The sequence below is a fragment of the Ambystoma mexicanum genome, chromosome 7q (assembly GCF_040938575.1).
Source record: "Ambystoma mexicanum isolate Mex_15411 chromosome 7q, UKY_AmexF1_1, whole genome shotgun sequence".
NCBI lineage: Eukaryota > Metazoa > Chordata > Amphibia > Caudata > Ambystomatidae > Ambystoma > Ambystoma mexicanum.
Window position 1 is genome coordinate 1,054,650,150 of NC_090941.1, and position 18,131 is coordinate 1,054,668,280.

General features: G+C 40.7%; 1 protein-coding gene across 1 annotated transcript in view; it reads left to right on the forward strand.

Annotated features, from left to right (window-relative positions):
* The window catches only part of LOC138528149 (olfactory receptor 52P1-like), a 76,846-nt gene that overhangs the window by 19,787 nt on the left and 38,928 nt on the right, over window positions 1–18,131 (forward strand). Inside the window, exon 3 of the mRNA XM_069639601.1 lies at window positions 8,303–9,243. Coding sequence (XP_069495702.1) covers window positions 8,303–9,243 — 941 coding nt within the window. The remainder of the gene's footprint in view (window positions 1–8,302; window positions 9,244–18,131) is intronic.

An 18,131-nucleotide genomic window follows, 5' to 3' on the forward strand; every position in this document is an offset into this window, starting at 1 on the left:
TTTTTTTAAAACTATTTCTTTTTTACGTGGCATGGTCTTTTTGTTTTTTTTCATTACTTTATACATTTTCCTTCCAGTCCGACTTATACCACCATGTCTGGACACAATATTGACAGCAGCGACAACATTGAGGAAGTTATCATCACTGAACAAACCAAAAATGTTGTCTGGGTCGCCAATGCCTCAACTCACCATATGCAGAGAAGCAGCATTATAATGGCCTCTGATAGCTGGAGGTTCTTTTACTGGTTCTGGAGCAGTGCTCCTGATGGAGCTGGGGTGGGTCTGGTGTACTTTCTGTTGAGAAAGTCCTGCAATAGGGGCTGTCCAATGCCCCATCCCAAAGCCTTAGCACCTCAGTGCTAATACAACATTTCATGAGGATACCCTGGGATTTGGTGGTAGCAGGCACACTACAGGCAGAAGGTATAGACCCATGGACCTCTAGTGGCACAATGTCACACCAGTGCTGCACCCACCTCCTCAACTATAGCAGCATCAACACTGGCCACGTCACCTGCAGCACCGTTTGGCAGGGCCACAGTTGCAGCACCTTCCTGTCACGGGGCAACAACGGCAGTACCATCAGCGACCCAACTTGTTGTCATTCAGCCAGCGGTGAACCTAAGCGAATGCATGATTCAGAGTCTTGTTTGCTGCAATAGGATTCCCACAGGATGTGCCACCCTAGACGAGTGAACAGTTGCCATTTTACAATATCAAGTTCTGCGGTTATCGAAATGCACCAAAGTGCACTGAGGTGCTCCTTTTTCATAACCTCACTTATTTGACAAAATTGAGAAGGTGACCTTGTCAGTATTTGAGCACTTCATTTACCCCACAATACACCTACTGACCCTCCCCACGTACATATCCACTATGCCTCCCACCATATGATGCCCTCAGCTGTTCATGTATAGTGAGTGCACTTACATTTTTCATATTTGGCATTGTGGGTGGATAGCCACGGTTTAAATGAGATTATAGTCGCTGTTATCGGAGAATTCCTTCATAGTAATCTCTTTATTTGCTGTTTCCTAGAATCCACAATTACACATAGTGTACGCTTCCTTCTCCACACCTCTAGCCTGATGTCATTTCAACTCTCCCCTCCCCTCCAAAACACGTTTCCCAACTTTTTATTTATTGCTAAACGTGACTATAGATGGGTAGGTCGCATATGGCAGCTGTTATTCCATTGCTTTAAATGCATTCTACAGGCACGGTTATTGACACTTTCCTCATGGCAATCTCATTATTTCTTGCGTTCTAAACTCCCCAATTGCACATGGTGTCCTTGCCCCTCCTCCATACCTCTATCCTTATGTCAATTCATGCTTTCCACCCTCCAAATTACTTTTTCAAACTTTTTTATTTACGCCTAGCTACAGTATTACCTGGCCTGTATAGCCGTGGTTATTCGGTTATTGGGAAATCCTTCCATAGCCACAGTTATTCCCATTTTCTACCATAGCCATAGTTATTGACAATTTCTTTGTGGCAATCTTATTATTTTCTGCGTCCTAGACTTCACAATTTCACGTGATGACCTCTTCCCCCCTCCCCGCCAATAAGCCCAGACCGCCCCCAGAAATCGAGTCAGCGCTTTGTGCCCTAGTTTTTTCATACCTGGTCCAATTCCATCCAGCAGATTGGGCTGTGTGCTTGAGCAAAAATTAGACTTAATGCAATGAAACCCCTGAAATTCAGTAATCATGTTTCGAGCAAAGTCCACCATAACTATGCACCCTCTGTTAAACAGTATATGACTACAATGATGACATTGCATATGACATAATTGATGATATCAGTAATGACATCATACATATCATCACTGATGTCACTGTTGATTAATTACATTTAGAAATATGACAACTCTGTTTTTTAACATAACATATATGTACATATTTCATACTTGCACAGTACAATATATTCTGCCCTTGGTTCCATAAAAGTAATGTGCGGTATACAATTGTAAGTACATACAGATGTTATTACAAAGAAGAATAGTAAGTAAGCATTTACGTACTTTGGAAGGTAATCTGTTATATTGGAATACAAATTCTTAATTTATTTTCAAAAGAAATTACTGAAAATATTACCAATATCATTTCTATGTCTATAATTAAATATTTGCATTCTAATCTTTACTTCTTTTCTATAACATTCTTAAATTCTATATTATCACAATGCACACAGGCATGTACTTACTTTTATATGTGATCTTTTTTTTAAATTGTAATTTAGAAAATAATGTGTTAATGTAATGTCATTACAGTAAGGAGAATAGTACATTTAAATTTGAACATTAACTATTTTCATAACACTTACTATTAAACGTGCTTCTACTTCTATCTATTCTTATAATTGTTTTACTACATATACATATAAATATCCTTATTATATGTATTATATTATGTTTGAAATACCTGGAATAGGTTGATCAGAAACACGTTCTTTCCCTACAATGAAGTTGCAATTGTTTACTAATATATGAAATTCAAAACATTTGTATGTTACATATTTTTATTTTAAAGTTTATAAATTGATAAGTACTACAAATGAATGTTCCAACTGTGTTTATATACTTCTCTATCAGTATAGTGTTCCATATCATTATTGTTAAGTGTAATTAAATAGAATGTGTATCAAAAGAGGTCCACACAAATATTCTAACTTATTTAATCAACAATGTGACATGTGATGTAATTATTGATCTCATCAGTGATGTAATGCATGCTGTGAGTAGTGATTTCACCAGTGATGTCATCAGTGATGCAATTTGTGAACTCATCTGTAATGTCATCATTGTGGTCATACGCTGCACAACAGGGGGTTCATAGTTAAGGTGGACTTGCTCGAAACAGAATAAATAGTTAACTTACAAGACCTTTCACTGTCAGCGAGGGAACTGGAGGAAGCAAAATGTCTACCAGTGTAGGAGCAGCTAGCTGAATGCTGCATTAAGCCACTTGGACTTGTGCTGCAAGTTGAAGAAATTGTCCGACCAAGAAACTAGTTGATTTCCCCAAGTCATAGTAATTCACCATTTCTATCCTAGATAATAGCATAAGACTGCTTAGCACCATATCCTAACTGGCTCCTGTGCCAGCTCATCACAAGCATTCATGCAGAAATTAATCAGGCCCTATTTTTTAATATCTGGACATCATTTCTTTATTAAATGAAGTTTAAGAAAACGTTCTTTGCAAACAAAACAAACACTATCAGAAAAGGAGTGTGGGAGCCCATCTACTGATAACGAACATGGGCCAAATACCCTGCTCTATGGAACTTCTTCCACTAAGGAAAGTCTAGAACCACGTTTTAGCTCACTGCACCCCCAACAGAGGAGAAATATCCATTTGCATATCAGTATTTATGCCACAAACAAAAAGACAATGCTGCTGCCAGATTTCTCCTGCTGCTGTGCGAACTCTGATGCAGTTTGTGAGGGATATTTGCAAAATGCTCAGGTCCTCTTCATGTGCAGTTTGCCACCCTCTCTGCACTCATTGTCAGACACAAACAAGAACAAGAGTCCAATAGATTTAATTATGCATTTCATCCACCAAAACCTTGACCACCTTTCAAAAACTGTTAATCACCCTTGACTTTATATATTCTCCACTGACCTTTGGCCTCGCATTATTAGTAGGATAAACAGGTTGAGAGGAATACAAGGAGGTCCTTTTCACAGGTTCACTTGAATTGCAGTTAGCAAGGGTTTTGTAGGAGAAAGCGAAGAAAATGAATACAGGTGTGCATAAAACATTGCAACCATGTATATTGCATGCATACAACCACACATGCAAAGATGATAGACCCAAAAAACACAAACATGGACACACACACTGATCCTAGCTTCAAATTCATCCAATGTGCACTAAAACACCCACCTATGCACTTTAATGCACACACAAACACACACACTTAAACCTGCTATAACCTATTGACTTTGGCCACTACTTGTCATTAGTGTTGCTTCCCTAGATATTTCAGGTGTCATACGCCCGAGCCCAGACTTCTTTGTTCTGTGGCAGAAAGGAGTGTCTCCCTTCTGCATGTTCAGTAGTGGTCAATACTGCATGCCGGTAGGTTTTAGTACCCACTTTCACCTGGGGCGGAAGGTGGGGGTTTCTTGGTGTTTCTGGTCAATCATATTGTCTTCATTGCTGCTAGTTAATAACATTGTTTTGTGGCGTTTTGTTTGCATTTAGTCAGTGTTTTTAGAAAAACGGTTTGGTGTGCTTTATTTGATTTAAACTGACAGAAACAAATACATACTTCTTGCTGTATCCTCATGCAAGTAGCAACTGGAGTAAGAAAGGAAATGATAATGATGCAAAACCTTGATTACTTACTTGTAATTGATGGATGCATTTTCTCCAGACCTTATGCATTTGGTTAGTGCTATAGGCTTGTGGTACTTGAGGTGGCTCTTTATGGCCTCTCTCAGAAAACGGGAGGGGCTAGGGTTAAACATATTGTGTTATATGTTTGTATTTAGCTTTGGCAATTGGGGGGAATGCCAGGTAAGAAAGGACATTTATGAGGAAGGATGATCTGAGTTATGCATTTTAACTTTACATAATTGATGTCTTGTAAGATAGTTGCTACTACATGTGTATCTTTGACCTAGTTGTAATAACATATACTTAGATTGCTTTTCCTGATAACATCATTGGGCATCTTGATTATTGTCCATTGGCCAAAGGAGTTGTTTATTCAGTGATGCGCATAATACATGTGACACTTGAAACTTGGTCCTTATGAAGTCTTACGAACTGTGCAAGATGAAACATATACATTGACTACAAACATATACATTGACTACAAACATATACATTGACTACTTTGTTGGAACTCACATTTAAAATGGAATTCACTTGTAGTATGTGTTATTGCATTCTATGCATTTATGTAGCTAGAATGCAGTTTGGATTACCAATGAATACTTATGAAGCCATAGACATGGGATGTGTGTAAGCAGAAGAAGGCTTGAAAGTAGACACAATGAGTCAGGTTTAGATGGCCAGATATGACTCCTTATTTTTGGCTAGCATTGACCTGTCGGCCACATTGAATGCAGTCGACAGATCTCTTCTGCGGGCTATATTGCACAGATGGGGGGATCCAGATGGGCTGCTACGGGTCATAATTGGCCTGTATGATTGTTCAAACAATTGAATATACTTGAAACACAAGTCTTGCATTTTAAAACCCTGCCTATTTAACTTCTACATGTCTGATGTCTGATATAGGTGACCACCTTCTCCCTGCAGCTTTGGCCAGCCCACAAATGGGTAACTTAAAAGTAACTTGGCTGGAGTATAATTTTATTTTGTTTGATTACACCCAAACAAGCCTCCAGAGCTTGATTACTGCTTTTTACTCACATTCTCCAAGTGAATCCATCGAAAATGAAGGTTACGCATTGTACATTGAGAAACGTAACATGAAGTTTAGATGGAGATCTTTATTGAGTTGGTTGACCATTTCACTTACTTGCGCTTTCCCATACAAATTAAACCATTAAAACAGATGACTAAAGAGCAGACAAGAACACATTTGACACCTTGTTAAACCAATTGCCACGAAAGATGGTAAATAGGCATTGCTCCCTGTATTAAGATTCGTTGAGGGTAAGATAATTCCCAAACTTCTTGATGGGATGGCATTTATGGATGCTTGGGTTCTAGCTTACTTACCTATCATTGAGGGAACAATGTAGACAAAGACCCTTCAGGTGCCAATTTCTGCCATCCGGCACAAGCCTGAAAGTCTTTCCTTAAAGGTCAGAGCGTGCTGGAAATACTTACACTATTCAGGACATGAAGGAGGACAGCTTTAGCAATAACTTCTCATCTTACTGTTTGGCACTGCTTGCAATGGTTGGTCATCAATTTTGAAGCTTGTCACCAACCCAAGCAAAGTGAAACGGTTGTTATACCAACATGATTGTTCATTACTGTAGACACAATGCACTCCTATAGATCCTTAAGCCACCTGAATGCGGATCACAAGAGGTCGGAATCTTAGTGCCTTACCTATCAATATATCCAGACCTTCAGGTAAGAAAAAGGTTTCTACACTTTCGCTGAAATCCTACGCTGTCTAAGGAGGTATTGAACCGATATGGGCTATTGGCCCAAGATAACGGAAGTTGTCGATTTTGTAAAGAGAAACAATATCAGCAAACATTATACTGTGTTGTAACGCTCTGTGAGACGACTGAAGGGAAACAATGGGATAGCTTGAAAATATGATGAATTGTTTTCTGCTGGAGATAACCAGACCATGTGGCAGTGTTGTCTGTCAGGAAGAACCACTGCAATGTTATTAGCTTGTATAGGCTTTCTGGACTCTCTTCAATTGGAGGTGTGCCTGTCAGCAGTGTAACATATGTGATATAACTGTGCAATGCTGACATTAAGATACAATTACTATATCCTTGGCTTTACATTTTTACCTGCTGTCATCGGATGTGAGCATTCTACTTATTTGAAAAGTTATGTTGAATAGTATGAAGTACCATATTTCTGTACCTGTGTAAAATTGAATCTCCGATGGAATCTCTGCCCTACTTCGTTACTTCCCGATATAGGCACATTAATTGCACAACGTACTGTGGACCATTAGAGGGGTGAAGCGACCATTTCCGTTTAGGTTGTATGGGTGATGGTATTCTTCTTTGGATAACCTGGGTGTAAAGTGTGGATTGTATTATTGACCACTTTGGACAATATGTATAGTTGACATAAATTTAGATGTTTAAATAAAAAAAGTGATGCTTCGTTAACAATATGTTTTACTGGGATTGTCGAGTTTGGGTACGTAAGGATGGAATTTGTTTTATTTTATAGTGGGTTTTACAACATATTTGAATGTTGCTATTGATTAACATGATCTCATTGCTTTAACTGATTGTTTTAATAATTGTATATGTCTTTTACATCTCCTCTTTTTACTTTATTTGTAATGATTTAAATGAATGTTATGTGATTGAATTAATTGATGAACACATTGTTAAAGGTGCATATGTGAAGGCTGGAAAGGGGTATGGTTAAAGGTATTTTGTATGAATTAACTGATTCATTTAGAACTAGATATTAAACATATATGTGCAGTTTTGAATTATGGTGATCTAATCCATTATAAGCATATGTGAAAAGAAATAATGTTAAAATTGTTGATATTTATTAATATTATTCTTACCATTAATACTTTTGCTCTTCGAGTATGTATTGAGCACAGACCTCGAGGAGCAACAGCTCACTTTACAAGTCATAGGGGGAAGTAAATGGTGAGGGAAGCAGATCACATGGGATTAGCACAAGAGAGTGGGGAGCTAACAGCAGAGGAAGGGGAGGGTGGGAAATTTGGCAGAACGCGATCTGCAGAGAAAACAGAATGATGCAGATCAGCCAGTCTTAAGTTATCATAAAGTGAAGAGTAGGATCTTGCGCTACTTCCTGACAAGAGGGGATGAGTCTGGTGTTGATGGGGAGACAGGGTCTGTAGGCACAGACAGAGAAGTCCTGTCTCCTGGTTCATTCCTTCCAGCACCAGTGGATTCTAAGTCTGCCCATGATCTTCTGGTGTAATGTAGGCCTCTTGTGATCCTTAGCTAATCAGATATGTAGCTTGGGGACTTGAGGGCAATGGCTTTATAGATGTGTAGCAGGATTGTTGAGGGTCAGAGTGGAGTGGTTGAATTTGTGAAGTCCTTTAATGAGTTATGCTGCATCAAGTAGGACACATCTCCATGGTGTTAGGGTGGTTTCTGGAAAGCTTTCCGATGCCACTAAACAGGTGGGAATGGACCAAAGCTTGGACAGCAGATCTGAAGTTGTTTGCTGTGATGAATGGCTTGCCGCAGTGCTTAATTTGTAAAAAGAATAAGTGCCAGGGCCCAAATATTTTCGAGCACTCCTGTGACACTGGGGGTTCCACACAACTGCTGTCAGCACCCACGGCTGTTCCCCACAGTGTCGACGTATTTGGGGTTGCACTGCAGCTCATATCTGCTCATTGTGATTGAATAATAAAGTGACTCAGAGACCTGTGACATCATTGATAGTATACTGTATAAATGAATACCAAAACGAGTTTTCACGTGAGAAATGCTCTATTAATTAATTAACGCTCAGATCTCCATTGGTGTCCTCCTTTTTGAAAACTCTTCTCCTGCCAACTTGATAGTATAGCACTAACCGAGTTAAACTTAGACTTACAAAACTGTGAATGGTGCTACTTATTATATGTTCACCTCCAAATAACATTCTATTTTTGTTTCCAGGCAGTGAAAGAGCAGCAGCACCTTACAGGAATGATGCACTTGTGATGTCACCTGTCAACAATACAGAAATCACACCGTTATCGTTCATCCTGACCGGCATCCCAGGGTTGGAGGCATACCACATCTGGTTTGCGCCCCCGTTGTGCTTCATCTACAATGTCACACTGCTGGGAAACAGTGTTCTTATACTGGCCATTAAAACGACGCCTTCTCTTCACAGACCCATGTACCTTTTCATTTCCCAACTTGCCCTCTGTGATCTGGCTGCCAGCTCATGCATTGTACCCAAAATGCTGAGTATCTTCTGGTTTAAATCTGGAGAAATTAATTTCACTGCTTGTCTAATCCAGATGTTCTGTGTCACAGCTGTTACCGCATTAGAGTCTGCCATTCTGTCAGCCATGGCTTTTGACCGGTATGCAGCCATTTGCAACCCGCTGAGGTACTCTGCTATTATGACAAATTCCCTCATTGCAAAAATAGCTGTGGCCTCTGTTACCAGAGCCATTGTCCTGTGTGCGCCACTTCAGTTCATCACTACGAGGCTGCCATTTTGCAGTAGCCATGTTTCCCATACATACTGTGAGAACATGGCCGTCTCAGGTCTTTCCTGTTCAGACCCCACTGCCAACAGTATGTACGGCCTTGCAGCGTCTACTTTAATAGGTGCGATGGACATACTCTGCATTGCCCTGTCGTATATTCTAATTCTCAAGACGGTTCTACACTTTCAGCACACGAAAGACAGTGTGAAAGCCATCAGCACCTGCAGCGCCCATATCTGCATTATAGCTGCATCCTACATTCCATTTTTCTTTTCTGTAGTAGTGTCAAGATTACGTAAGAGTTTACCGATCTATGTTCATGTCATTGTGGTGAACCTTTACCTCATTTTACCTCCTTTATTGAATCCTATTATTTATGGCATGACAATGAAGGAGGTAAGAATGGGAATGAGGCAAGTATTTCAAAAGTTTAAACTGAGACTAAGGCCCTCATTATAAGTCAGAAGGTACTTACTTGTTTTCTTGGCTCTGGTTTTCTAGGGCATTTTATAGCATTTTACTGCAGCATTTCTATGGGGGCCAGTCCACAATACCCAGTTCTAGAAGCTCCATCCCTCAACCATTACCCCTTCCTCCATTGTACACCCGTTCATCTACCTGCCCAGCATTTACCACAGTCAAATGCAGTAAAATGTCCCTCTTGAAAAGTGGGTCATATTCTGTGGCCAGATGGATGGATGCCATTTTTATGGTCCACTTGTTCATGAGCCTGGCAATATGTGCATGAGGTAAGCAGGGTATGATTAAGAGGTCAAATACGTCAGTCAAATTCCTCCAAACACCACCTAAAAACACAAGAGCAGTGAAAAGAGCCATTGAGGCTGCAGTTACCTGCAAGTCTAAAATAAAGGAATCCGAGATATGCAAGTTTATGCTGCAAGCAAAACCAAGCATCAAAGGGGTGACATCAGCTCAATTTTGCTGCCTTGGAAATTGAAATAAAAAATTGGAAGCAATGTTGAAAAGTGGATTGCAGTGGTTCGCGGGTGGTGAGCGTGCACAGCCAGTCTTACAAGTAACGTGTGGACATTATCCAATTCAATTTAATTGTCGGTGCAAATGCCAGACTTTTCTTTGATGCTGATCCACTTTACACATGGAGGAGGAGTAGCATATTTATTTCTCGCTTGCTGCCTCAACCGCGACCGACCGCTGAGGGCAACTATTTTCAGTCCTTGTTTACTTGTGATTTCAGAGGGGGTGTGACTGTGGGAGCTCTCCTTTGAGCTCCACTGCATCATTTGTGATATCATTTAACTGATTATGTGCTACTGATTTTATGACTCTGCACGTTTGGTAAATTGCTGGAGGAGTGACTGCGGCACATTTCCTTTGAGCTCCACCTTACGTCCAGGTTTAATTAATACTTATTTGTTTTACTCCATATTAAATAAGGAGTTGGATTTTATGTCTTGTATGTTTAGAACCTACGTACTTGTGTGAACAGCTCTCAAGTTATTCATATCTTGTTGGCAGGCTGCTAGAGGAGTGATTGTGGGACACTTCTTTGTGAGCTCCTCTGCGCGCCTGTGTTTAACACTGCCTAAATAATCGAGGGCTGATATACATGTTTGCTAAGGGATCTTACCATTTTTCTATTTTGAACTTTTTAGAATTCATGAATTTGTGTGAACCTGTGTCTTTTTTGGAATTGTATGACTTTTTAATATCTCTTTTAGTTTTTTCTACACATTTATTGAAATTGGGAAATTGAGTGATTGTATTCTTATAGATAGGATATTGTTTCTATGCTTTTTTCCCTATCTGAGCTGTTCCCCTTCCATCTTAAAAAGACACAAAAGGGGATTAACAATCAACTGATCAATAATGATTCTGTAGAGCTCAGGAAAACTGTAGAGGTTACTGAGTCTACATCTAATCCTCTCGTGGCCACTGAATGATTAGTGAATGTGAGTGCCTTGGTCGAGTTGCAGGCTGCAGAAGACCCATGTTTTAACTGTAAAGAAGAATGCATAATTATAGCCCAAATTCATAATGCAGGAGAGGCCTGTTCTAGCCGGTCTGTAACCATCCTTTAATCAGAGGAAGATACACCTACTTCTCAATCCCTGGACCTTTCAGGGGCGGATGGGTACATACATGTTAACGTAATTGACAATGGAATGGATAAGGAACTAAGTATTGGCCATCAAGAAGACCGAATAGTGGCAGCATTAACTCATAATCTAGGAGATGAGAATTCTACGTTGGCAGGATCTGGTGCACAAGGAGAGGAAGGCACTGCCTGTGATATGTTTATTGATGAGCAGGTTCATAAAACACCTAAGGGTAAGACCCCACCAAAGATATTGACACAATCAACACTTCTTAATGGTACATCTGTAAGCTATGTTAGAGGATATAGGTGAACTCAAGGGGCCGTATATAAAACCATGAAGCCTAACATTTCACTGAAAAAAACATATTTCAAAACAAACTGCTCTTTTCACCCCCATTGCAGGGCAGAAAATCAAGGACTATTTCGGTGAAAAAACCTGCACTTGTACCGAATAGTACATAAGCTTCTGATGGTTCAGCTTCGGCAATGCGAAGGCCGCAGAAGGGTTTACAAAAACTTTATGAAACAGACCGAGTCTAAAGCCTAAACCTTTCATCATAGAATACAATGGTTTTGAAATTAAACGTGTACAGTGCAGATGAACAGCTTTCAAAAATGCCTCACTCTACCATCTCCCCAGCTTTATCAAGTAATGCACAAAACTATCCCAATATTCACTCTTGTGAATTTAAAAATTCTGCATCATACTGGTATATCTGCTACCTTACACAATGAGTCTGGACATGTATTAAAAGGTTCCATGTGTTAATATCCCCGCAAAGATATCGCCATTCAAACATATTAAAATATTGCCTAATTTTTGCGGCAATATTAAGGCATGGAACCTGTGAGGGACATCCTGTGACCCCCGTAATTATTTTTAAAGGAGCAGGGGACCCCGCAACCCCTGCTCCCAAAAACCCCCAATATTATCCCCCCCAAAAATATCACCTATGGCCATTCCAGACGACCATATATACAGCAATATTTTTGGTGGGGATAATATGTAGTGATACCTGTTAAAATACATCTTAATAAGGATACATGCAGATTTAAAAAAAGAATCACATGTGGTAAAGTAATTACTATGCAGTATATTCATCTGTGAATCCTGCCAACTCATAAAGCTGATCAACCTGTTATCGTGGTATCATGGACTCTTCTTTTAGTAGTTTTACCCACCCTGAAAATTAAGAATAAATTCACATATTTTTGTCACTCCCTTATGCATGTAGTGGCACACATACAAAGGAGGTTTCTGAACCCAGAATGTTCTTGCACATCTGAATATTTAATGATTAAAATGGGCACAGGTACATGCAGGGAATTATGAGGGGAAATACATATTTCAATCCAATGTAATCATAACTGCTTAGAGGAGGGCTAACTCACAGCTAATACATCACCTAATGACATGGTAAAATACATTTGACAAATGGAAGTAAAAAGTTGAACTAAACAGGGGGTGATTCAGTGAAGATAACCTATCAGAGGCTGTGTCCAATCCAAAATTGCAAGTTTCAAGTGATGCTGCATGGGGAGAGTTTGATGGGTATTCAAACCCAAACACACAGGAAGAGAGGACAATCTTTGGGAAATCAGCAAAGGAAGCCTGCCCAGCCATTGAGTGAGGCTCCGACTGGAAGTGGCTGGTGCAAATTCTCCTTTAGAATGACTTTCTCAGAAGGAACTGAATGAACATGGATTTTCCAAAATAGAACCAGATTGTCTTGAGACGAATATTGGCAGCAGATGTACAGACTGAAAGAAGGAGCTTGCCTGGCATATTTGCCTAGAGCTGGTTGATGCCCCTATCTGTCAAATGCCTTATAACAACAAACCAGAAGTCACTACAATAATCCATGGAAATATGTCCCAAGAATTAATTAAATCTGAGATAGCAATTAAGAGTATTTTGGGGAATATAGTATGATGCACCTGTGCTTTAAGATTGATATGATTACAAATTAAACTCAAGGTAGATTCACCTTAATAAGGATTTTCCTCATCAATTTGTGATCTCGGGAGGATTTAGGTGTCCCACAAGAAAGGATAATCATTTGTTATTGTTGTTTGCCATAGTCAATAATGCTATTTGAATCTATTCCTTAATGGAAATATTGGACTGCGTGGAGCGTGGAATTGATTCTTAGAGAATAGTGAGGAAGTTAGTTGTTAGTGTCCAAGCAATCCAAAAAGAAATAGAATTCCAGAGCCAAAGCCTTTAGAATAAATGTAACCAAGTCAACCCCACAAAACATTCTTGTATGTATTCCCAAGCTAGATTACAATACTGTGCCATAGACAGTGTCCAATGTTTTAGAGATGAATCAGTCCAACAATACGAACTTCATATGTGAGGCTAATATTTCTCTCTGATGCCAACACTTGGCAAAGGTTTCAGTGAACGGTTTTGTTCCAAATGTTATGCCACACAAAGATTTTGCCTGTTTGAATCAAAGTGTAAATGATAAATGCCCATTTGCATGTTTATATTGTAAAGGATTATCTAATTTTGCCTGGAATAATAATGAATATGCTTTTATCTTTATGCATGCTGGTATGTACTTTGAATGTAAAAAAAATTAAAACAATATCGGGCAGGTTGTGTGTTTATTTCTGTAGACAATGGGCCTCATTACGAGCATGGCGGTAGCCATGCCTGTATGGCAGACATGGCTACCGCCATGCTAGCTACCGGCACCGCCTGCCGCAATTGGGCAATAACCGGCCCATTATGAGAAGTATGGGCCAGTAATTGCCCATTTGCGGGTGGCGGTAATACCAAGCTCCCGATCGCCATTCTGCACCATAGGGCAGAATAGGGGTGGGGAGCATGGATGCGCTGGCACCGTTGATAACGGTGCCAGCGACATTCCGAGTTATACTCGCGGGTGCCGCACAGCCCACCAGGTATGACCTGGCAGGCTGTCAGGAACCCACGAGCAGAACTCGTAATGCGGCGGGACGGTATGAACGGTGCCGGTGCCTTACCAGCACAGTTCATACCGTCACTTCCAGGGTCCTAATGAGGCTCATTTCGTCAGTAATTATGTGGGATATTCTGGTTGACATCCACAGGATTGAATGTTATGGGACCACCTTCAGTTTCTTATTTGATTATTTTAAATAAAAGTGTACATTTAGAGTAAAAAACAGACATGCCACTTATAAGAGGCAGGATTGTTATTGTGAGGGCTATTGGATCAAGGAAATTTCTCTGTAAAATAATCAATTATTAAAATGAAAATACATTCTCTAGACATTACAAAAATGGAGGCTAGTTGCCTTGTTTGAAAGTTATAATCTCACTGATGTCAACACATAGATGCATTTCGCAGTACAACTTGTGTCCATGGTCACAGATATGTTTGAAATGTTATTGGTGTGCTGAATTTGATAGTTTGTGTGCAGAATAACGTTTTGTTTTGTAAGGAGACAGATATAAGCAATTTTGGAACTGTTGTATATTCTGGTATCATTTTGTAAGTGAGAAATATAATTATGATGATTTGTTTGATTAATAAATATTGATAAGTAATTATTGTTTGTGGTTTGTGATACAATATTTAGTCTGTAAATGTCTCAGGACGTAGTGGTTCATTTAGAAATGGCCCAGGACTATGCCCTGTCTCAATATTTTTTGATTGGCCACTGAATAATGTAGGGGTTTGAGTCATGAAAACACAAATGTAGGAAAAGAGCTCTGAAAGTAGGAGTCAATATTTTGGAAGGACAGAATCCACTAGACTAGTAATTGCAGAAGCTGTATGAACTCCACTATTAAAGATGATATGCATAAGCTTGTGAACCTTTAAACTGATCTCTTTTTCCACCTCACGATGGTGGAAGACTGAGTAGCTGAAAGGGAAACGAGGAAGTAACTAGGCGTCAGAACAAAAACAACAATCTCTTTGTGTCAGTACACGGGGTGTGCAGAGAAGCCAAACACAAGTTAGAAAGGGAAATCATGTGTATTAATGACACTCATTGGATGTGTTGGCAGGCACATGACAAATTTAAGAATTAATTAAGTGATCAATTGTTAACTAGAAGTCATTGTGAGAATTCAAATGCAGCTCAAAGAACGTCAAGAAACAGCTGCAAAACACATCATAAAGGATGTGAATTTGCAAGCTGTGCTTGAGTGGTTACAACAGAATACAAACATAATCAAACACCAGGTAACCCAGCCAGCCCAAGATCAAGACATCACAAAATAAACTCACCTTTCAATTGACAGAAGAACAGGCACAGTGTCAATATGTGTTCAATCTTGTCTGGCGCAGTGGTAGCAGGAACACCTGCCTCCCCGTAAGGTCTTGGCACCTGGACCTGGTAAGAACAACAGGTTACCGCGACCCGCCAGGGAAAGAGGGTTAGGGTCTGTGGAGTGGATGGGTAGAGGGTTGTATGATCACCGGGAAAAGGATTAGGGAGAGGTTATGGATGGGGAAGGGGAAGTAGGGAAAAGATGCTCCTCAGCTCCTGCCGCCTCATCCACTGTTCTCCGCCCTTGCATACCATACACATTCACACCTTTACCCAGCAGATTGAAGACTTTGTTGTGGAGCTTGGGACCATGCCTTATGAGCTTTTTCTTGGAGCTCTAACCACAGCCTGCTTCACCAGGGCAGAGTTAGCATGGACCTTACATTCCTCACTGCATTACCTTCATGCAGTTATAAAGGATTGTGATAACATACGCATTTACATAGCACCTTGTGTCATTACATAGTACCATGTGTGTTTACATACCACCTTATGACATTACACTGTACACCTTGTAAATTGAACCAGAAAGGCACTTAGCTGCGGCTCGTGGTTGTGTTCTCCTTAAGTGCTGCACGGAAGTCCCCTAATGTTCTGTGACGAGCTCAGCTGGAAAATACCAAAACAACAATGAGCGGGAGCTGGGCTAAACCTAGCGTTCTTGCACTATGCTTGTACCCCAAACAACAGGCAATCGTGAACCAATGATGTGTGCAAGTCGGGTTGCTTTCACCCGTGGCTCAACACACGTGCTTTCTGCAAAACCTCTGTTAAGTGATCGGAAACTGTATGTGTCGGGTTGCTTCACCCGGAATGTTGTTTGAGCGTCCTAACACTCAGTCACCCCAACAATGCACCCAGCATGCGGGTTAATGTTCTGCCATGCGTTGCGGTCTCTACCGCCAAGTAACTATGTCTGCATGCACTACAGCCTCAGCCGTCTCATAATCATGCCCCCGAAACTGAGTTAAGTCTTTCTCTCCTCTCGTGGAATATAACGTCCGTTCCTCTCACAAGCCTGAATAGCAAGTGCGAGCGCATGGGCGTGGATTGCGCATGCGCAGTTTGTTGGGCGCGGCTCTCGTGTGGGTCTTTTCCTCCCGGCAGGCATGTGGAGCACACGGCCTGCTGGGTAGTGTAGTCTCTTGATGGTTCTCTGTCCCTGCATGCTCTGCCTGCAGTAAGGGTGGAAAAGCCTCCTTATGTACCGCATGTAGGTTTTTAGCAAGGGATTTACAGGGTCAGGATGACTGTGGGACATTAGCTTGCCACATAAAATGCTGCTAACCTGCCCAGCCCTGACACACAGCATGATGATGGCACAACCTATATACAAGAGCTAGTGAAAAGAGAAGAAGATAATGTGACATTGAGAGAAACATCAGAAAAACTAATAACATATAGAGTTTTGCAAACGGAACAATCAAAGAGGATGTTAGCTAGTTGGCAGTCTATAAACTGGGTTGGGCCTTAGATCTTAAATGTGTCAGTAATGCTATTACCGCCACATTTAAGGGTTGACACAATCATGAGTCAGGCAGTAAGTTTTACCTCCAGAAATGTCCCCTTATCACCTGTATTTGGTGCTGATACCACTGACATATTTACCGCCGGCAGTAATAGCGCCCCAACCCCAGTAGACCCAATGAGGAATGGGAATTTACCACTTTAAAGCTACTTGTGATCCGGTGCTAATAGCACTGGACCGAGTAGTAGTAACGCTATTTGTGCTGGGAGTATCCAGGTGGTATTATTGCCAGGATACCGCCAGACTCCTGATGAGGCCTAGTGAATGAAATCCATGCTTGTCAGCAAGAAAATGATTCCTTATGCAATGATTTACAATTCACACATGAATTACTGGCCTCCAGATTTAAAGTGTTTGGGCCTCATTCCGAGTATGGTGGTAGTCATGTTGCTATTTGAGCCAAGACTACCTCGCATACCGGTACCGACTCCGACTTGGTTCAATGGGGACTTACCAGTGTAGTCTGACCTTTGCGGGACCGGTAAGTCCCCACTGAAAAATCCATTCCCCATTCTCCTTTTATGCCCCGTTGGGCTCAATGGGAATAGGGAAGTAGCTAATAACGGTACCGCAATTTGCGGTACCGTTATTAGCTCTGAAGTCCCTTAATGGGTCCCGTCCATAACACCTGGTCAGACCAGGCATTAAAGGAGGGACCCGCTAAGGGACCTCAGAATAGGGCACAAAGGGTTTACCGGCACCGGTTTCCTTACCGGTGCCGGTAATCCCTTTGCACCCAACTCGGAATGTGGACCTCTGAGTCTATTCAAGCTAGTCTGACTGAATCTAGGGATCAACTAGTAGAATGTGAACAACAAACAACAATTGAAAAGGATAATAATGCTAGATTAAGGCAAGACATTAAATAATATATGTTGAGTTTTGTAAAGTTCAGAGACAAATACATTTCATGGAAGAAGGAATACTTAATTGTTTATGTTCAGTTTATGTTGAACTACTATACAATAACTGTATTCCTGAGACTATCTCTCTACTGTCCTGATCATCCCTGAGAAATGCTATTGGATCTAGAACACCTGGTCATGGCGAGGACACAGAGAATGACACATCACATTTTCCCTTCCCAAACATACCCAGGGAGACAAGAAAAGCTGAGTTCCATCTCAGATACAGAGGCATATCTAGACCTTCAGGTGAGAGATGGGGGCACCAGTCTACTTAGAATGTCATGAGTAGACAGTAGAGGAAATCAGTGAATCAGTGAAGAAATGAATCAAAATTAATTGAGAGAAAAAGGATAGCACAAGGGCAACGTGCTGGTCTTAAAAGCAAGACCATGCATTGCAACAGAGGCTCAAATCCCACATCTGTGCTTAGAAACCGAACTCGGGTATTAAGCATGTTATAAAAAAAATATTAATAATAATTTGGAGAGACCCCTTC